This window comes from Chiloscyllium plagiosum, chromosome 24 (assembly GCF_004010195.1).
Source record: "Chiloscyllium plagiosum isolate BGI_BamShark_2017 chromosome 24, ASM401019v2, whole genome shotgun sequence".
NCBI lineage: Eukaryota > Metazoa > Chordata > Chondrichthyes > Orectolobiformes > Hemiscylliidae > Chiloscyllium > Chiloscyllium plagiosum.
Genome location: NC_057733.1, coordinates 42,078,820 through 42,098,771, shown reverse-complemented (window position 1 = coordinate 42,098,771; position 19,952 = coordinate 42,078,820). Strand labels below are relative to the sequence as shown.

Sequence of the window (19,952 nt, the reverse complement as noted above, 5' to 3'; positions counted from 1 at the left end):
CCAGTTTCTTCATTCCCCCTCCCCCCACCTTGTCTCAGCCGAATCCCTCCAGCCCGGCACCGCCTTCCTGACCTGCAGTCTTCTTCTTGACCTCTCCGCCTCCATCCTACTCCGACCTATCACCCTCACCTTGACCTCTTTCCACCTATCACATTTCCAACGCCCCTCCTCCAAGTCCCTCCTCCCTCCTTTTATCTTCTCCTGCTGAACACTTTCTGCTCATTCCTGAAGAAGGGCCTGTGCCCGAAACGTCGAATCTCCTGTTCCCTGGATGCTGCCTGACCTGCTGTGCTGTTCCAGCAATAAAGTTTCAACATAGATAAATTCTTGATTGGTAAGTGGATCAAGGGATACAGGGAGAAGGCAGGAGAAAGGGGTTGACAAACACATCAGCCATGAAGGAATGGTGGAGCATTAAGCCAAATGGATTAATTCTGTTTCTATATTTTATGGCCGATATTATATCTTTTGTGTGCGTGCGTGTGTGTTTTTACATATCTATCTAAAACTGTTTATGTCAGTACACTTCACCCTTGGTTTATGCAGTTGAATCCATTGACAATTGAATGGTGCCCTGGCTTTTGGCATGAAATGTTAAATGTGAATGTGTAATTTAGCCAAATGTTTGAATGATGCAGTCTAAAAAAGTGCTGATTAGTCTGTCATGTCTGTACTGGGACACTGAAGGATGTAATGATTAGTTCCGTTCTTCTGCTTTTTCCACTCACCCTGAAATTTGAGGCTTTAATGTAATTGTCTGGTTGGATCAGACTTGCTGCCCAAGAGAGACTTCAAGCTGGTGTAGAGGATACAGCTCACTGCCGAAAACATGTATGTGAAGGAAGGACTTGAATTATTTTTGCATAGATTGTGTGGCTGGTGTGAAACTATCCAGTCTTAAAATCAATGGCAGCGTTCAATTGACCATCTGAGCCACTGCGCAATTCTGTGATTGATTGACTTTGACTGATGGCTCTGACCGACTGCAATTCCATCCCAAAATTAACAGTCCTGAGGTTTTTCCTCCAATTTGTAATGCCCTAATATCAAATCTTTTACAGAGGATCCGTGCCACCGTGAATAGTCAAGAGCAGAAGCGGTTGCTGATGGACCTTGATATTTCCATGCGCACAGTAGACTGTCCCTTCACTGTTACCTTCTATGGAGCACTTTTTCGTGAGGTAATTCTGTTGGCCTTGTGTTATTTGTATTTTATTTTGTCAAGGTATACGGATATTGCTGGTGACCAGTAATCGTTACCTGAAGCTGATTCAGCTGAATGGCTTATTCAACAGTTTCAGAGGGCAATACAGACTTACATTGCTGTGGGTCTGGAGTCACGTGTAAGCTGGACTAGATAAGGTCAGTAGATTTTCTTTCCTAAATCACACCCACAAACCAGATGGACATTTACAACAATCAATGGTGGTAGTCGTAGCCACCATTACTGAAACAAACTGTATCATTCCAGATTTCTTCCATAATTCTGTAGGATTTGAACTCATGTCGCTAGAGCAGTAAATTGGGCCTCTGACTTGCTGCATCACCATCTCCCCAGGGGTTTGGGTGTCATTGAGAGAGGTTCCAGTTTTATGAATGCCTAAGCTGAAGGATTGTATTTACACTATATTTCCACTGAAATATAACAATTGCAGCTGAACACTATGCTGACTGTTATAGAAACCTGATAATTGCAATGGAATCAGTTCTGTTGAAGTCACAGTTGAAACTTGAATTCTGGTTGCAATATTGGGAAAGCCACAAGGCTTGAGCTTGTTTAAATAGCAACCCATCTCTCTCCCTCTATTTGAACCTTACACTAGGTATTTATTTCGCAACACTGAATATTCTAATTCTTTTCAGATCCAACAGCTCCCGAGTCCTAAGCTTCTCATTTCACTTATAATTGCTTGGTTCTTGAGTTAGAATCAGAGACGGCAGTTTTAATATTTCTTCATATCATAGAATCATAGAAATTTGCAGTGTTGGTGGAGGCCATTTTGCTCTTAGTTTTGTACTGGTTCGTTGAAAGAGCAGTTTTGCTTAACCACATATCCATTGTCTGTGCCTGTCTCGGGGGCTTTTAGGATGAACTGTTGAAACATGTCCATTGTTGGTGCCCAGCCTGGTAGTCCTGTTTGTTGGTGTAATCTGGCAGCAGATGAATCGAGTGATAAGGTGACTTGTGCTCTGCGTTATTTGGACATGAACAGGGAGGTCTCCTTTGCCAATTTTTATGCCAAATTAGTTACATATTTCCCAATAATGTTTTGGATTTTTTTAAAACTATAGGCATGTGCTTGAAAACCTAAGTCAAGTGATTCCTAGTTAATTCTCAGACTTACTGCAACTGTATGCCCCATCATTAATCTTTTTATTGTTGGGGCATTTTTTAGTCATGTATTGTAGTCATCCTCACGTAACAGGTTTGATTACAGCTCGATAATTTCCCTTAAGCTCTGGAATTTCTTCACATAATCACACTGACTGTCTGACCCTCTTTCTTCCTTTGAGACACTCCTTCAAATCTAACATATTGATCAACTGTAGTGGGGTCTAATTCTGCTTTGTAACTCTGTTCTGAGGCTATATGAAGACTTTTCTTCATTGAATGGCTCATTTTAAGGTTGGATGATGTAAACAAGGTGTACTGAACTGGGAGTGGCGTTATACCATGGTCAAGCAACTTGTAGAAATGGGGTGGAGGAGGAATTCTATCACCAGATCGTCATCTTCTACCCTACAAAGATAGGCCCTTACAAAGTCAGGTTTCCATTGCAAAGCCATGTAAAACAGTTAAGACTTGAAAAAGTCAAGCTTCCACTTAAGGTCTAATTTGTGGTTAACTTCAATCTTGCAGATGCCAAAATTTATTGACGATATTGTTTATTTTAGTTCCTTTTAGTTTGCTACAATCTTAGTGTGAAATGTTTGAAGCATTGTTTCTTTCTCTTGCAGGGAGATGTGTGGATTTGCATGGAGCTAATGGACACTTCGCTGGACAAGTTCTATAAACAAGTGATTGACAAAGGAATGACTATCCCGGAAGATATCTTAGGAAAAATCGCAGTTTCTGTGAGTTAGTTTTTACTATTGTTAGCTTCTGTGCCACGTTCCATTTGTGCCCACAGATAAATTTCAGTAATTAATATGTGAAGATTGGAATGTTGAGTTTCAGCAAACTATAGAGTGAACCATTGATAAATCGGCTCTTATAGAGTAAGTATATTATGTCTTTTAGCATCCTGTACATCTTAGAATTTAAATCTGAGGCAATATAGCATTCTCTGCACCAACGTAACTAATGTAAAACTGACCTTAATTTTATTCTTCCAGGCACCTTCATTTTTGTAATAAGTTACTTCTGTCTGCACAGTAAATTCAATCAGCAGTATTCCACAGTTCAAAAGATAAGTGGTGTTCTCGTATCTCTCTTGTAACTGACTTGTCCTGGGCTTGTTTTGCAGATTGTGAAGGCTTTGGAACATCTTCACAGCAAGCTGTCTGTGATTCACAGGGGTATGTGCCTGATAATAATCCTTTTAATTATTGCACTGCTCTGAACACTCTGCCTGAGTAAGTAACAGCACAAGAACAAAGTGCTAGTAGTTTAAGGAAATTGGGTCCAATTTAAACTTTGTGGATGAGGAGTTAAAAGGATTTAGTGTGATTGCTACTGTTGCTTCACTTCCATTGGGAGAGCTGGGTACCAGTTTTGGCTCTTTACAAATCATGGTGTAATATAACTTTATTGCCTTTTTAACGCACAGCCACCAAGTCCAATGTGTTTTTCTTTCACGTTATACCATCAAAGCATTTTGTGTTAAATTTTCTCCAGTAAAGATTAATACAAGTGTTGCAAACAATTCACATCCTGCCCCTCCCTGCCCTCTTTCCCCACAACCTGCCCATTACTCACCTTCAGATATTTCGAAAATGTGGGAAGATACGGTGGCACAGTGTCTAGCACTGCTGCCTCTCAGCGCCAGAGACCCGGGTTCAATTCCCACCTCAGGCATCTGTCTGTGTGGAGTTTGCACATTCTCCCCGTGTCTGCATGGGTTTCCTCCGGGTGCTGCGGTTTCCTCTCACAGTCCAAAAATGTGCAGGTTAGGTGAGTTGGCCATGCTAAATTGCCTGTAGCGTTAGATGAAGTGGCAAATGTAAGGGAATGGGTCTGGGTGGGTTGCTCTTCGGAGGGTCGGTGTGGACTTGTTGGGCTGAAGGGCCTGTTTCCACACTTTAAGTAATCTAATCTAGTAATGTAAGTAATCTAATATACAGCACAGTAGGAGGACGTTCTGCCCATCTTTGTCTGCACTGGCTGTTAAATGAGCCACACAGCCAAACCCCACCTTCCAGCACTTGAAGTACATATCCAAGCAACTTTTCAATGAGTTGAGAGTTTCTGCCTCTGCTACCCTTTCTGGCAGTTAATGCCAGACTTCTGGGTGAAAAAAAATTACTTTCTCTCCTGTCTGATGCATCTATTACTTACTTTAAAATCTATATCCTCTCCTCTGTGAAGAGAGAGAGAGCTTCTAAAGAAGAGTCGTGTCAGATCTAAAACGTTAACACTGTTTCTCTCGCCACCGATGCTGCCAGATCCCCTGGGTTTCTCTAGCATTTTCAGTTTATAATTTGTTCCTAAACAATCCAGTTTTAAATTCCGTTCTTATTGGCAAGTTGCAAGCAATTCACCTGTGAATATTAAACTGTTGAAGTATCTCTCGTTTAGTTTTGCACTGAAGACTGTGCTTGAGGTTCAGTAAGGGGCCATTTCTGTTGGAAACTCTGTGTTTCTCTCACTCTGGCTCAGTCTGGTTTGAGCAGGCAAAGGTATTTGCATAATGGTTGTATTTCCTTTCAGATGTGAAGCCGTCCAATGTCCTGATTAACGTCCAAGGCCAGGTTAAGATGTGTGATTTTGGCATTAGTGGCTACCTCGTAGATTCAGTAGCTAAAACCATGGATGCGGGTTGCAAGCCATACATGGCCGTAAGTACAACCCCTTATTTGAGGTATGTAGAGAGCTAATGAGGGACCAGTTTGGTTCAGAGCTGTAGTCCGGTGTGGTTAGGCCAGTGGAATATTTGTTTTGGGGAGAGGGTGAACTGCTGGCTTGTATGTTTGATGTCAGAATTTGAAGTTTTCAATGCATTTGTATAAACCAAGCAACATCTAAGTTTCAGGTAGTCAGTTACCTTAAGAATTTGATCATCCCTGTGCTTATGATATGGCTAAGCTGAAATAACCTTTCTCTGCTTTGTGCTTCTAATAATTATCAGCGTAAGGATGTTTGTTCAGATCAGAGTGCCAAACCGTGAGATCAAAGGGTTGGTCTTGTTTGTCCTCATTGTTCTGAAAAATGTGGGAAGTCTCGGTGGGCCATCTATCCGTTGAGTAGACCATGACATACCGTATGTATTTGTTTTGATGGCAAGAATTAGCTATTTAAATTCCTTTGTAATCTAGCAACCCTTTAGTTGCTCTGCCCAGTGATCTCCCCCCTCCCAGCCCGGCCTCCCAGCTCAATTGGTGAAGCCATCTAAAATCTCAGCCTTTACAATGAAACCTTGTGCTACAATAGCTCACCATTGCACATGTGAATTTTCTAAGCTAGGTCGTTGGACACCCTTCCGAGTGATTCTGATTGATTACTTAACCAAGCACCCTCTGGACCAGATCTGTCCAGGGAGGGTAGGAAAATGTGATTCCTCAGTCAGAAATTTAAAACCTGGCCATTTTGGAGTCATTACCAGCACCATGGGGTGACACGGTGGCTCAGTGGTTAGCACTGCCATCTCACAGTGCCAGGGACCCGGGTTCGATTTCACTCTCAGCCGACTGTCTGTGTGGATTTTGAACATTCTTCCCATGTCTGCGTGGGTTTCTTCCGGATGCTCCAGTTTTCCACCCACAGCCCAAAGATGTGCAAGTTAGGTGGATTGGCCATGCTAAATTGCCCACCGTGTCTTCAGATGTCCAGGCTAGGTGGGTTAGCCATGGGAAATGCAAGGTTACAGGAATAGGGTAGGGGGGGTGGGTCTCTGTGGGATGCTGTTCAGAGGGTTGGTGTGGACTCAATGGGCTGAATGGTCGGCTTCCACACTGTGTAGCGATTCTGTGATTCAATACAGGTCCATTGAGTCTATGCCAGTATTCAAGCACCTGTTTACTTTAATCCCATTCCCCAGCTCCTGGTCATGTATGCTATGGCATTTGAGGTATTCATCGAAATACATCTTAAATCTTACAGTGGTTCTTGCATCTACCAAGCTTTTCAGGCAGGAAGTTCCTGATAACCACCACCCTCTGGGTAGAATGAATTCTCCTTAGGTCCCTTCCAAACCTCACTGAATTTACATTAGTTTCCAAATTACAGCTTGTGTTAAGGTCTCTCACACTGAGATGCTGTCTGAATATTAGAGTGGTGACCACTCAACATTTCAAAAGTTCATATCAGTTCATTCTTAAAGTTGCAAATATATGTACTTATGTGTGAGCTTCGTCATTAGGAGCAGAGCTCTGGGTTTCTAGCTCGGACACTCAAATTGAAGTAGCTTTTCATGAGCTTTGTTTCCCTTACAAAAGGAGACACATAGTCAGAGGCAAAATCATTTGCTCTACTCACTGAAACTGACGTCCAAATGCTTGGAAGAAATTGCTTTGAGCAATACGTTTCCCAGTTGTCAGAAGTGACGATTGCATTTTTTAAAAAGTTCTTTATTTTAAAAAGCCTAATTTTACACCTGAACGTATTGATAAAATCCCGCAGGAATTCTGATCCGTACAACAATAATGGAATTTCATAGGAACCCTTTGATATAAGGAGATTTCTGATTTCCAAGAAATGACGTTAGGCTATGTGACCTTCCTTTACCTTTAATAACAGGATAGAGTGTGGCGACTTGTTCTCGGACAGTTATTTCTGTCTTCTACGATCGGGATATTGCATGTAGTTTCGGGAGGTGACTACACCGTTGACCTGTAAAACCTTACCTCCTCCTACAGCCAGAGCGAATTAACCCGGAGGTGAATCAGAAGGGCTACAGTGTCAAGTCTGACATCTGGAGTCTGGGAATCACCATGGTAAGTGTTTACCCTGGAAATGATTCAACATCAGAACTGACATTTTGTAGTTTGTTTTAGATATTTAAATAAGAGTGCAACTGATCACTATATCCTGTGACAGTAAGTCATTGTCTGAGCACCTGTATGAATTTATTGTCTTGTTGGTTTATTTTTAGCTATACTGTACAGACCTACAAAAGAAGAGACCAAATTGAGAGCAATTCCCAACAGCTAAAATAAAGCCATTCTTAGAAACAAATGATAACATGTGCATTGTTTGACCTCAGTTCAATGACCTGAAATGAGAAGTAATGCCAAGTACTACAGAATCCTCCAAAAGGATTGTTTTTTAAATTTTATTTAGAGTTGCCAGTTTGAAGAACATTTATTTGCTGCCATAGAGTCATAGAGATGTACAACATGGAAACAACAGTCCTTTTGGTTCAACTCGTCCATGCTGACCAGATATCCTCGCTGATCTAGTTCCATTTGCCAGCATTTGGCCCATATCCTTCTAAACCTTTCCTATTAATTTGCAATCTTTCTAAATGTTGTAATTGAACCAGCTTTCACCACTTCTTCTGGCAGTTCATTCCATACACACACCACCCTCTGTTGAAAAGGTTGCCCCTTAGGACCCTTTGAAATCTTTTCCCTCTCTCACCCTAAACCTATGCTGTGTAGTTCTGAACTCCTCTACCCCAGGAAAAAGACCTTGGCCCCTCATGATTTTATAAACTTCTGTAAGGTCACCCCTCAGCCTCCAATGTTCCAGGGAAAAATAGCTCAAGCCTCTCCCAATATCTCAAACCCTCCAAGCCTGGCAACATCCTTGTAAATCTTTTCTGAACCCTTTCAATTTTCACAACATCCTTCTTATAGCAGGGATACCAAAATTGCATGCAATATTCCAAAAGTGACCTAACTACTATCCTGTACAGCCACAGCATGACCTTCCAACTCCTATAATCAATGCGCTGACCAATAAAGGCAAGCATACCAATGCTTTCTTTATTATCCTGTCTACCTGCGACTCTACTTTCAAGGAGCTATGAACAGGCACTCCAAGGTCTCTTTGTTCAGCAGCACTCCCCAGGACCTTCCCATTAAGTGTATAAGTCCTGTTAAGGTTTGCTTTCCCAAAATGCAGCACCTCACATTTTTCTAAATTAAACTCCATCTGCCACTTCTCAGCCCATTGACCCACCTGTTGTAATCTGAGGTAACCTTCTTAGTTGTCCACTACACCTCCAATTTTGGTATCATCTGCAGACTTACTAACTACACTTCCTATATTCACATCCAAATCATTTATATAAATGACAAAAAGTAGTGGACCCAGCATTGATCCTTGTGGCACACTGCTGGTCACAGGCCTCCAGTCTGAAAAGCAACCCTTCACCACCACCCGCTGTCTTCTATCTTCGAGCCAGTTCTGTATCCAAATGGCTAGTTCTTCGTGTATTCCATGTGATATAACTTTGCTAACCAGTCTCCCATGAGGAACCATGTTGAACGCCTTACTGAAGTCCAGATAGCACTATCCTCCACTGCTTCATCAATCGTCTTCATCACTTCTTCATAAACTCAAAAACTGCCTTATTCGGTTTGTTCATTTTCTCTAATAATTTTGACATTGACAGGGGATTGCTGCATAGTCTTTCTTTTCCATCATTTTTTGTCGAGATCAAAGAATAGAAAATGCAAGTATTTTTCATTTCAGAGCTTTCAAAGCCTTTTTGTTTCGGCCTGTGTTGGTGGAGGTAACTGGCACCGGCCATTGACCACACAGAACATTGGGGTGGAGTTGCTGTACTGTTACAGGTCAACACAATTTGGCCAAATCTGCTCTATCAGCAAACAATTGGTAAAATTTCAAAATAAATGAATTATTCCTAAAGAATCCTTGTTCCTGTTTTCTGCAATTTGTCACATCAGTGAAGATGTCTGAATAATTCTCACCCACTCAACTGACCACATTCCCAAGTTGGAATTACAAGATTCTGCTACTGTGCAAGATTGAGATAGCCCTTTGAATTATTTTCTTAAACAGACAATACTCGCATTTTGAGCAGGGTTTCTCTGATCCAAAAGTATAATTAAGAAAGTGACAAGTGTACATAAACAAAACCATGAAATGGTTCAGTATGTTTTTTTTCGAGTCCTTTTTTGGTGTATTGGGTCATCTTTATAAGGTTATTTCTTACTGATGATAAAACCATTTTAGATGTATTAATAACAATGCATTCCCACTCGAAGAAATCAAGGATCACTTTTTTTCTATGTAAAGAAAAGGACATGAACAATTGGACGGTGTAAACCATAATTATGTTGTTTCCTTCAAGGGTTTACTCTCGAGATAATACAATTGAATTCTGTTGAAACTGTAACTGAACAAGCAATTTTATTATGTGCACTTTTGGTGCAATTTCCTGATAATGCATTTATTTAGCTTGGAACTGATGATAAATAGTCGATTATTCAAAATTCTGATGTTTGAGTGCTTTATGCTGCAATTGTTGATTAACAGAATTGTATAAACCTGAGAAATCAAAAAATCAAGTACTGGAGAAACTCGACTCATCTGTAGAGAGAGAAACAGAGTTAACGTTTAGAGTCAGATATGTTCTGATAAAGAGTCACCCCAGACTCAAAACATTAATTCCCTTTCTCTCTCCACAGATGCTGCTACACCTGCTGAGTCTCTCACATTTTCTACTTTTATTTCATGTGTCCAGCATCTGTAATGCGTTGTTTTTATGTAAACCCCCTGAGGTACTGTTCATTGAAGGGATTGTTCACAGTGCATGGACAGAGTGTAACTCCTGTCTTCTCTCAGTCTAAAGCTCAGAATCTTCTGATGGGGTGCACCGTGTCCTGGTAACGCCTACCTCCCTTGCTGGTCTTGTTTGTATATGGGCAACAGATACCATGGATTTCGATCTGCAAAGGGTCACTGAACTGGGCTTGGAAATGTTTGGGGATTGGCTTTGAGTCGCCTTTTGAAAGAACATGAGCCAGTCATACTTTCTGTTGGGAATCTATTTGATTTAAAACCGATATCTGAAAGAGTTTTATGTTTGTGGACAGAAAGGTGTTTGAAACCCTTGCACGACAGAAATCAGCAGACCCAGCTCTTTGCCTTTCCTTACACCTACCTCCACTGACTAACTGAAAACATGGTCATGCACACTATGAAAATATCCATAAACACGCTACCTATTTCAGCAAGAAACTGGTTCAGATCTGTTGAGCAAGCAATCTACATTTTCAACCAGCTCTGTGTGACTCGGTAAGGTGTCATTTATCACCCACACTTACTTTGTCTCGGCAAGGCAATGGTGAGCTGCTTCCTTGAGCGTAATGATGGTGCCCCCACAATGTTGTTAAGTAGGGATCTTCAGGATTTTGTCCTGGCAAAATTAGTGGTGGAAATACCATGTAAGGAATGTTTTCATTACAGTACCGCTTTCCCTCTGTCTAGTCCTTGAGATATTGTTAGTTTGTCGAGCACTTGAAATGTTGTTATTTCTGAGTAACTTTACCTGAAAATGCCCATAGCAGCATGAGGATTGGCGTTTGTGCTCACCAGTTTTCCTCATGGACATTAATGCTGCCCGTATGTGTGTTCTGTTTAGATTGAGATGGCGATCTTGAGATTCCCGTATGATTCATGGGGCACCCCTTTCCAGCAGCTCAAACAGGTGGTGGAAGAGCCTTCTCCCCAGCTTCCCACTGACAGATTCTCCAAAGAGTTTGTTGACTTCAGTGCCAAGTGGTAAGAACACTCGTGAGCTGGAAATGTCACCTCTGTTCTCAAATTCCTGGAGTTTTGAAATTCTTGGTGCTCCTACTCTATAGACATTAAAAAACGGAGTTGTTTTGGTCTTAGACCTAAGCAGTCAGTATATTGTTTGTTACAATTTTAGAACTGTTGGAACAGTTTGATTGCAGATACATTTGCAATGCCATCAAGATTCTAGTAAATGAGAATTAACTCACCATCAGAAGTAACCATTAAAGTTTTATCCTACCGCATGTTGTGGGTGGCCTTGACCATTTTTTGCCCTTTAGAAGATTGTGGTGAGCCAGCTTTTTGAACTGTTGCCATCCATGTGGTGTAGCGACATTCACCATATTGTTCGGAAGCAAGGGAGTTCCAGGATTTGATCCTGCAAACGTGAAGGAATAGCATGGAGTCATTAGAGATATACAGCAAGGAAAGAGAAAAACGGTCCAACCCATCCTTGCTCGACCACGTATCTTAACCCAATCTAGTCCCCATTTGCCAACACTTGGCCAATTCCCTCTTACCCCTTCCTATTCACATACCCATCCTGATGCCTTTAAACTGTGTAACGCAGTACCAAGCTGGGATAGTGTGTATTTGGAGGGAAAGTTGCAAGTGATGGTGTTCTGTTGCTTTTCTTGCCCTTGCCCTTCACTGTGGGAGAGGTTGTGGGTTTGGAAGGTATTTTCAAAGGAGCATTGGTGAGTTGTTGAGGCACACCTTGTAGATGATGCTGCTTCCAAAGTGCATTGATGATAAAGGAATGTTGTGGGTGATGGACGGGGAGTTCATCAACTGGGCTGCTTTGCTGTGTTGGTGTCGTTATTCTGGAGTGTTGTTGGAGCTGCTGTCATTCAAGCAAGTGGAGAGTATTCCATCCTAATTTATGCTTTACAGACCATCTTTGGGAAGTCAGGAACTAAGTTACTTGCTTCAGAATTCCAAGTCTCTGACCTGCTCAGTAGGTACAGTATTTTAATAGTTAGTCCTGTTCAGTTTTGGGTCAGTGCAGACCCAATGCAGACTTCGTATGCAGACAGTGGGAAATTCAGTGATGGTAATGTTGTTGGATTCTCTCCTGTTTTGAGATGGTCATTGTCTGGCGCTTGTGTGATGTGAATATTACATTGCCAATTATCAGTATAAGTCTGAATGTTGTTCATATCCTCCTGCATATAGACACAGGCTGCTTCAATATCTGAGGAGCTGTGAATGGCACTGAACATTGTCAAATCATCAGTGAACAACCCTGTTCTGACCTTATCATGGGAGGTAGACGTAGCTTCTGTGAAGTGGTCCAGTGTTTACAGATAAAAATAACACCTTGGATTTGTATTGTGTCCACCATGGTTGTGGGACGAAACATTAATCCTGGGGAACCATCCAAAATGACAGTGGATGTAAACAATCCTACGGCACTATTTGAAATGGCGTGATCCTGCTCTCCCCAGGATCCTAATCAAAGAAACCTTTCAGCTAACATCATGAAGATAAATCATTAGCAGTCACTGTTTTTCTGTCCAAATTTACGGCCGTGTTTCCTGCATTACAATACTTAATTGACTGTAAAACAGTCTGCGTCACCCCTGAGATTGTCTTTGCTTCCTATCTTTTGTCCCACCATGAAGCATTTTATTGTCTTTATTCTTTCATGAGACATAAGTGTCACTGGCTAGGCCAGCTTCTATTGCTCCCTAACTGGGCAAAGACCAGTTAGGAGTCACCCACAGTGTTGTGTGTCTTGATGTAGGCCAGACCAGGTAAGGATGTCAGACTTCCTTCCCTGAGGGACATTAGTGAACTAGATGGTTTTTCGCAACCAGTTACAATGACTACATGGTTGCCACTAAATCAGCTTTTATTTAATTCCAGATTTTTATTGAATTCCACCAGTTGCCAGGTTGGGATTCAAACTGTTGTCCCCAGGAAATTAACCTGAGGTTCTGGATTACTAGTCCAATTACACTCCACTATGCCATTGCGCCCCATTTGAACTGATTATAGCCAAATGTAGCCACTTACTTCCTGTTTGAGAATTGATGCAGGAAGAAATATTGACCGAAACAGGAGTAAGTAAATCTTTGCTCCTCCTTCAAATGACGTCAGAGAGGATTTAGCATTCACTTCAGTACCGCAGTTGGCAATGTCATCTCAGTTTAATGTCTGACTGGAAAAATGGTACCTCTAAAACCATACCTGCTCAGCACAGGGTAAGATAGACTGACAAGCAGCTTGTATTGAATCTCTTTAAGCTTTTAAGAGAAATTACTTGACGACCAGGGGTTTGGCTGGTATTGGCAGAGCCGTTGGATGTTTTAAAGGAAAACTGAGTAAAGGTTTGATGTAGGCGCAAATATATTGCACTGGGGTTAGTCTTAGTTGGACTGAATGGCCTTATTCTGTGCTGACGTATTCTTGCTTCCCGTGGGAGAAGCCTGATATTATAAAATGTAACATGTTCTCTGCAGTTGTGGTTGGAGGTAGCTGTTTTCATGTCGGAGGGATTAATGGAATTTTTCATTTTTACCAAAAGGGCAACAAATTTGGTAAGTTACCTCATAGTTCTCAGGAGGATTTTTTTTGTAGACCTCCCTTTACACTTGCATATAAATATAGATATGAACGACACAGAGACATTCTGACAATTAATTGAATGATGTATTTTGTATATTTCAGGTATGGGTTATAATGCATTAATGAAATTCAAGCTGCCTATTTTGACAAGTTGATCTCTGGTATAAAGTTGAAAATAGCAACTTTTAGTGTGCCTTTTAAGCTAGCAACAGAAAGTATAATCCTTTCATTAATGATTGTCTGTATCTAATTCTGCTACCAAATCCTTCCTCAACACAAAGTTCAAAATACCATATCAGTAGCTGTCCTGGTTTGATTTAATGGCAGAAGTAACAGGAAGTTTGTCTCTGTTTTTAGACACTAGATTCCTGCATGAGCTTCTTTTTAAGAATTGATGCAATGCTTCCTGTGTAAACTTAGTCACTAGTTTTGGTTTCATATGTCATTTCTTTTTACCGAATTGTATTTTCGGAACAGCACGCAGTTCACAGGAAATACCAGGGAACTGTACTGAGACTGACCTGATCGGATTTTAGGAATACTCCATCTCAATTGGCCTTCCAATATAAACCTTCCAGTACCTTTAATAGCATCCAGCAAAATATTTCCTGTTGAGCCAATGAAAGCAGGATAAAGAGGGATGAATATGGCCCTTTGTGAATTCGAAATGGTCATGATAGTGAACGTTGCTCTGACAATGGGAGGAATTAATAAGGACATAAGAACTAGGAGCAGGAGTAGGCCATCTGGCCCTTCGAGCCTGCTCCGCCATTCAGTAAGATCATGGCTGATCTTTTCATGGACTCTGCTCCACTTACTGGGCTGTTCCCCATAACCCTTAACTCCTTTACTGTTCAAATGTATGTCTAATGTTGCTTTAAAAACATTCAATGAAGTAGCCTCAACTGCTTCACTGGGCAGGGAATTCTACAGATTCAGAACCCTTTAGGTGAAGATGTTCCTCCCCAACTCAGTCCTAAATCTGCTTCTCATCATTTTGAGGCAAAGCTCCCGCCTTCTAGTTTCACCCACCAGTGGAAACAACATCCCTGTTTCCATCCTATCTATTCCCCTTGTAATTTTATATGTTTTTGTAAGATCCTCCCTTTCTAATCTTCCAAATTCCAATGATTATAGTCCCAGTCTACTTAATTTCTCCTCAAACAACCCTCTCCACTCTGGAACCAACCTAGTGAAACTCCTCTGCACCCCCTGAAGTGCCAATACACCCTTTCTCAAGTAGATGTTTAAAATGGGAGAGAATGACTTGAGATGTAGGGCAAAATCTTACAGGGGTCTGAGTAACATTGAACTGTGGCGAATCTTGAGTCAGAATTGGGTGCAAAGCCCATCAGGACCATCCCACTCCATCCTTTATGCTTTTGACAAGTGGTGCAGTGAGTTTCTCACCAAGCAGTGGTGAGTTGCTCATTACTGGGCATTGTTGATGGTTAAATACCTTATTAATGCCACAACTCACCTCCATAGGTATTCTGCTTCTTATCAAAGCAAATTCAACAAACAGGCTAAATTTCGAGAAAGCTCATTATGGGAATCAGACATTCAGCAAGGCACCTCAAAGGAAGTTAGGTCATAAGATAAGAGTCCATGGCTTTGGCGGGACTATTTTGACCTGATATAGGATTGGCTAACAGGCAGGAAGCAGAAAAGGGGAGTAAGGTACCTTTTTCAGGTTGGTAACCTGTAACCAGTGGGATTCTACCGGGTTCAGTGCTGGAACTGCAACTGTTTACAAAATGTATTAATAACTTGGAGGAAGGAAGCAAATGTACTGTAGCCAAATTTGCAGATTTAATATAAAATTAAATGAAAGGCGAGGTGCAAGACGGACACATACAGTTTTGTGTCAAGATATGATAACTTAAGTAAGTGGACAAAAAGTTGGCAAATGGAGTACCATTTCCAGCCCAAGTAGGAAACGTGAAATTGTTCATTTTGTAAACAAAGAACAAATAAAATTTACAGTCCAGGAACAGGCCCTTCGGCCCTCCAAGCCTGAGCCAATTCAAATGTACTGTCTAAACCTGTCAGTCAATTCCTAAGCATCTGTATCCCTCTGCTCCCCACCTACTTGTGCATCTGTCCAGACGCATCTTAAATGAATCTACTGTGCCTGCCTCTACCACTTCTGCTGGCAACGCGTTCCAAACGCCCACCACCCTGTGTGAAGTACTTGCCGCGTATATCGCCCTTAAAGTTTCCACCTCTCACCTTGAAAGCATGACCTCTCGTTATTGAATCCTTCACCCTGGGAAAAAGCTTGTGTCTATCCACCCTGCCTATACCTTTCATGATTTTGTAGACCTCAATCAGTCCCCCCTCATCCGGTCCTGGGGATTTGTCCACCTTAATAACCTCTAGCATACCCAACACATCTTCCCTACTTATGTCAACATGATTCAGACTAATCAAACTTCTATCGCTAATCTCAAGATTCATCATGTTCCTCTCCTCAGTGAACACTGATACAAAGTAATCATTCAGAATCTCACCCATTCTGTCAGGTTCGACACACAGTCCTCCTTCATTATCCTTTAGTGGACCAATCCTTTCTCTGGTTACCCACTTGCTTCTTATATAAGAATAAAATGCTTTGGGATTCTTCTTAATTCTAAGGAAATTAAGCTGTTTCATGACCCCTTTTAGCCCACTTGATTCTTCGCTTAAGACTTTTCCTACTCTTCTGATGTTCCTCCAGGACCCGTTCTGTTCTTAGCTGCCTAGACCTTATGTATGCTTTCCTTTTCCTCTTGGAGAGTGAAAGAACAGAATATTACTTAAATGGAGAAAAGCTCCAGAAAACTACAGCACAAAGGGACTTGAGGGTGTTTGTTCTCAAAACACAGAAAATACAGAGATGCAGCACGTAATCATGAAGGCTAATGGAATGTTGGCCTTTATTTCAAAGGGTTTGGAGTATAATAGTAAGGAAGTCTCCTGCATCTGTACAAGGTGCTGGTCAGACCACGTCTGGAATATTGTGAGCAGTTTCAGTCCCCTTATTTATGAAAGATATTTCATTGGAGGCAATTCAGAAAAGGTTTACTTGGATGATCCCTGGTCTGTTCATGATCAAAGATTAAACAGCTTGTGACTCTACTCCCTCAAGTTTAAAAGAATGAAAAGTGATCTCAGTGAAGCACACAGGGCTTGACAGGATAATGCTGAGAGGATGTTTCCTTCATGAGGAGTCCAGGAGTAGAGGGTATTGTCTCATAATAAACAGGCGGCGATTTAAGATTGAGCTGAGGAGGAATTCCTTCTGTGAGTATTGGGTGTCTTTGGAACTCCTTGCCACAGAGAGCTGTTGGGGCAGAGTCCTTGTGTATGTTTAAGGCTGAGATACATTCTCAATCAGGAAGGGATGTCGAGGGAAAAGGCAGGAAAGTGGATGTGAGGAACATTGGATCAGCCATGATTCTGTTGAATGATGCTGCAAATGTGAGGGGCCAAATGGCCACCTCCTATTCCTGGTGGCTTCAGCTCACTACTTGCACCAAGAGATCTCCTTGTTGGACCCTGGGCGCCAACAGGTCAGGACACGCTCCATTTGGGTGGAGTTGGTGACAGTGAGTGAGGGTAGATTTTGCAGGCATCAATAGGAGTGGTAGAGTGAGAGTATTTTTGGGAGGTCAGTACAGCAGCAGAGATAAGTGACTATGAGAATTGCAGAGATGATGGTGGCATTTAGCTTGGTGCTGCAGGGAAGGACATTGACCTCCTTGATGCCTCACGAGACAGCAGTCCAGATGGCTGAAATAAAACAAAGATGCTGGAAATCTGAAAGAAAAACCAGAAATTACTAGAGAAATGCAGCATGTCTGGCAGCATCTATGAAAGGAAAACAGGGTTCGTGTTTCACAAATGCTCCAGATTCTCCAGAAATTTCTGTTTTTGTTGGAGTTGGCTGAGACTACTTTATCCTGACAGGAACCTTGGGTCAGGTTGGCATAGCCTGGTATCAGTGCCTCCACTGAGGAAAAAGAGAAAGTTTCCTCCCCTTCATCCCTTCAAGGAGGGCAAATGCTCTCGAAGTAGGGTGCTAATTTCCCCCTGTCTGCCATGTCTGGGGCAAAAGTATGCAGGGTAATTCCATACTGACTCTTTAAAGCTGGCAACTGTGCCAAGGGCATCCAGTTAATTTGGGATATCCTGGTTGTGTTGTTCTGGGGATGGGGCTTGGTGAGATGAGTGGTTAATCAGTCAAGTTGATAAGATACAGCGAGGAATGTTGTTGGTCTTGTGATGTAAATCCTTTCAAAAAAACTTGACGCAATTCTCACTTAACCAAAAAAAAATAAGATTCAGTCCATTGTTTTTAACTGATGTAGCAGTGGAACCTCAGTTTGGCGTCAGTGTTGAAAAGAATGAACTGCTTTTTCGCAGAAATAGATTCTGAGAAACTGCTCCCTAATTTCTGATGAGGAACTAAAGAGATGTTCAGACAAGCAGCCACGATAATGAAAGCTCACCATAAAAGCAGCTCTGATGTGGGGCTAAATTTGGTCTGTCACTGCACTCGTGTCAACAGACTCCCTACATACATCTTAAAGAATTCTTACGACTTTGAAATCATACTGGAATTGTCGTGTGTGTGCACTTACTGTGTTTCTTTGATACTATACCCTGCACTATTTCCCCAGAGATAGTAATTCATACAATAGGTTAATGCCGGTCTAGGAATAGCAGAAAGGATCTCGAACTGAAGGCATCTTGTGTTATTGAGTCATAGAGATGTACAGCACGAAAACAGACCTGAGGTCTAACTCGTCCATGCCGATCAGATATTCTAAACTAATCTAGCCCCATTTGCCAGTATTTGGCCCATGTCCCTCTAAACCCTTCCAATTCTTGTACCCATCCAGATGCCTTTTAAATGTAATTGTACCAGCCTCTGCCATTTTCTCTGGTAGTTCATTCCTTACACGCAGCACCCTCTGTGTGAAAATGTTGTCCCTCAGGTCCCTTTTAAATCTTTTCCCTCTCACCTTAAACCTATGCCTTCTAGATTTGGATTCCGCTACACTGTAGGGGGGGAGAACACCCTGGCTATTCATCCTATCCATGCCTCTCATGATCTTGTAGAGGTTTAAAAAACTCACCTTTCAACCTCCGATGCTCCAGGGAAAGAAGCCCCAGCCTATTTCGGATTTCTAGCATTTGCAGTGTTCACGTGCTGCATTTAATTATGAACGACTGACCCACCTCACCTTTGTGTGTTAAATATCAAAGCTAAGAAGGCTGAAAATCAATTTGTAATTGCTAACTTAGAGAGAAAAGACATTATAAAATGTAACCAAAATCCCATCATACTCAATGAAATGAACCTTTCTTGATGATTGTAGCAAACTCAAAGTTTGGTGTTTATTTATTTACTCAGTCTTCCCCATCCCAATATATAAGCTCTTCCTTTTGCTGTCACTTAGAGACACAATAGCCTTTCATGCTCCCACTTTCTATAGATCACAGATAATGCCAGGTTGCAGAGACTTGGAAACTGAAGTAATGTAAACAGAAAATGCTGGTAATGTTTAACTGGCTAGGTTCCATCTGTGAAGAGAAGTTTAGTTAACATTTCAGAATATGACCTTTCACCAGGATTGGTGTCATAGATTTCCGTGGTGAAGTGTTTCCAGGTTTCTGTAAATATGTTTTGGTTACGTTTTATAATGTCTTTTCTCTCTAAGTTAGCAATTACAAATTGATTTTCAGCCTTCTTAGCTTTGATATTTAACACACAAAGGTGAGGTGGGTCAGTCGATCATAATTAAATGCAGCACGTGAACACTGCAAATGCTAGAAATCAGAAATAGGCTGGGGCTTCTTTCCCTGGAGCATCGGAGGTTAAAAGGTGATTTTTTTTTTAAACCTCTACAAGATCATGAGAGGCATGGATAGGATGAATAGTCCGGGTGTTCCCCCCCCCCCTACAGTGTGCTTACACTCAACCAGAAGGTGTTCTGATGCAGTGGGGATACCAGTGTCCAGCTTGCAGTTTGCATACAATGTTCTGAAAGGAAGTCAGGTGCATCAGAATATTAGACCCATATCCTGGCTGAATATAACAGATGAGAATGGAAAGCCTGGGTTTTGTCAGTATTATGCCCCTCATAATTCTGACATGAATTGAGTGACAGAAAATTTCCTGCTCCATGTTTGAAGCTGTTGAGAATATTAAAACCTGAATGGACAATTTTCTGCACCATTTTCTGAAAGTTTCCGCTTTGGCGTTTTAACAGTGCATGGAATTTTGCTGACGCTTTATTGACTGACTTAAACGATTAAATAAAAGTGTGACCTCTAATGACATTGCTTGCATGCTATTCATCAACTCCTGACTAACCTACTAGGAAATTCATTCAAATCCTTGGAAGTAGAAGAGCTAATTACTTGTATTGAGCAACAAAATAAAACCTTGTGATTTGCTAGATAGCAGACTGCCAACAAGAGATGGTGCCTAGCAACACTCGATAGTAATTCAAAATTGCATTTT

The 19,952-nt window shown here is 41.5% G+C and overlaps 1 protein-coding gene across 3 annotated transcripts in view; it reads left to right on the top strand.

Moving 5' to 3' along the window:
• The window catches only part of LOC122562211 (dual specificity mitogen-activated protein kinase kinase 6), a 141,115-nt gene that overhangs the window by 75,791 nt on the left and 45,372 nt on the right, over positions 1-19,952 (top strand). For 2 of the 3 annotated variants that reach the window (XM_043714911.1, XM_043714914.1), the window contains 5 exons: positions 1,062-1,181; positions 2,959-3,075; positions 3,468-3,519; positions 4,871-4,998; positions 7,015-7,092. In XM_043714911.1, the coding sequence (XP_043570846.1) occupies positions 1,062-1,181; positions 2,959-3,075; positions 3,468-3,519; positions 4,871-4,998; positions 7,015-7,092 (495 nt within the window). Of the gene's footprint in view, positions 1-1,061; positions 1,182-2,958; positions 3,076-3,467; positions 3,520-4,870; positions 4,999-7,014; positions 7,093-10,712; positions 10,853-19,952 lie in introns of all 3 variants that reach the window. The other variant, XM_043714912.1, reaches the window with a different exon arrangement.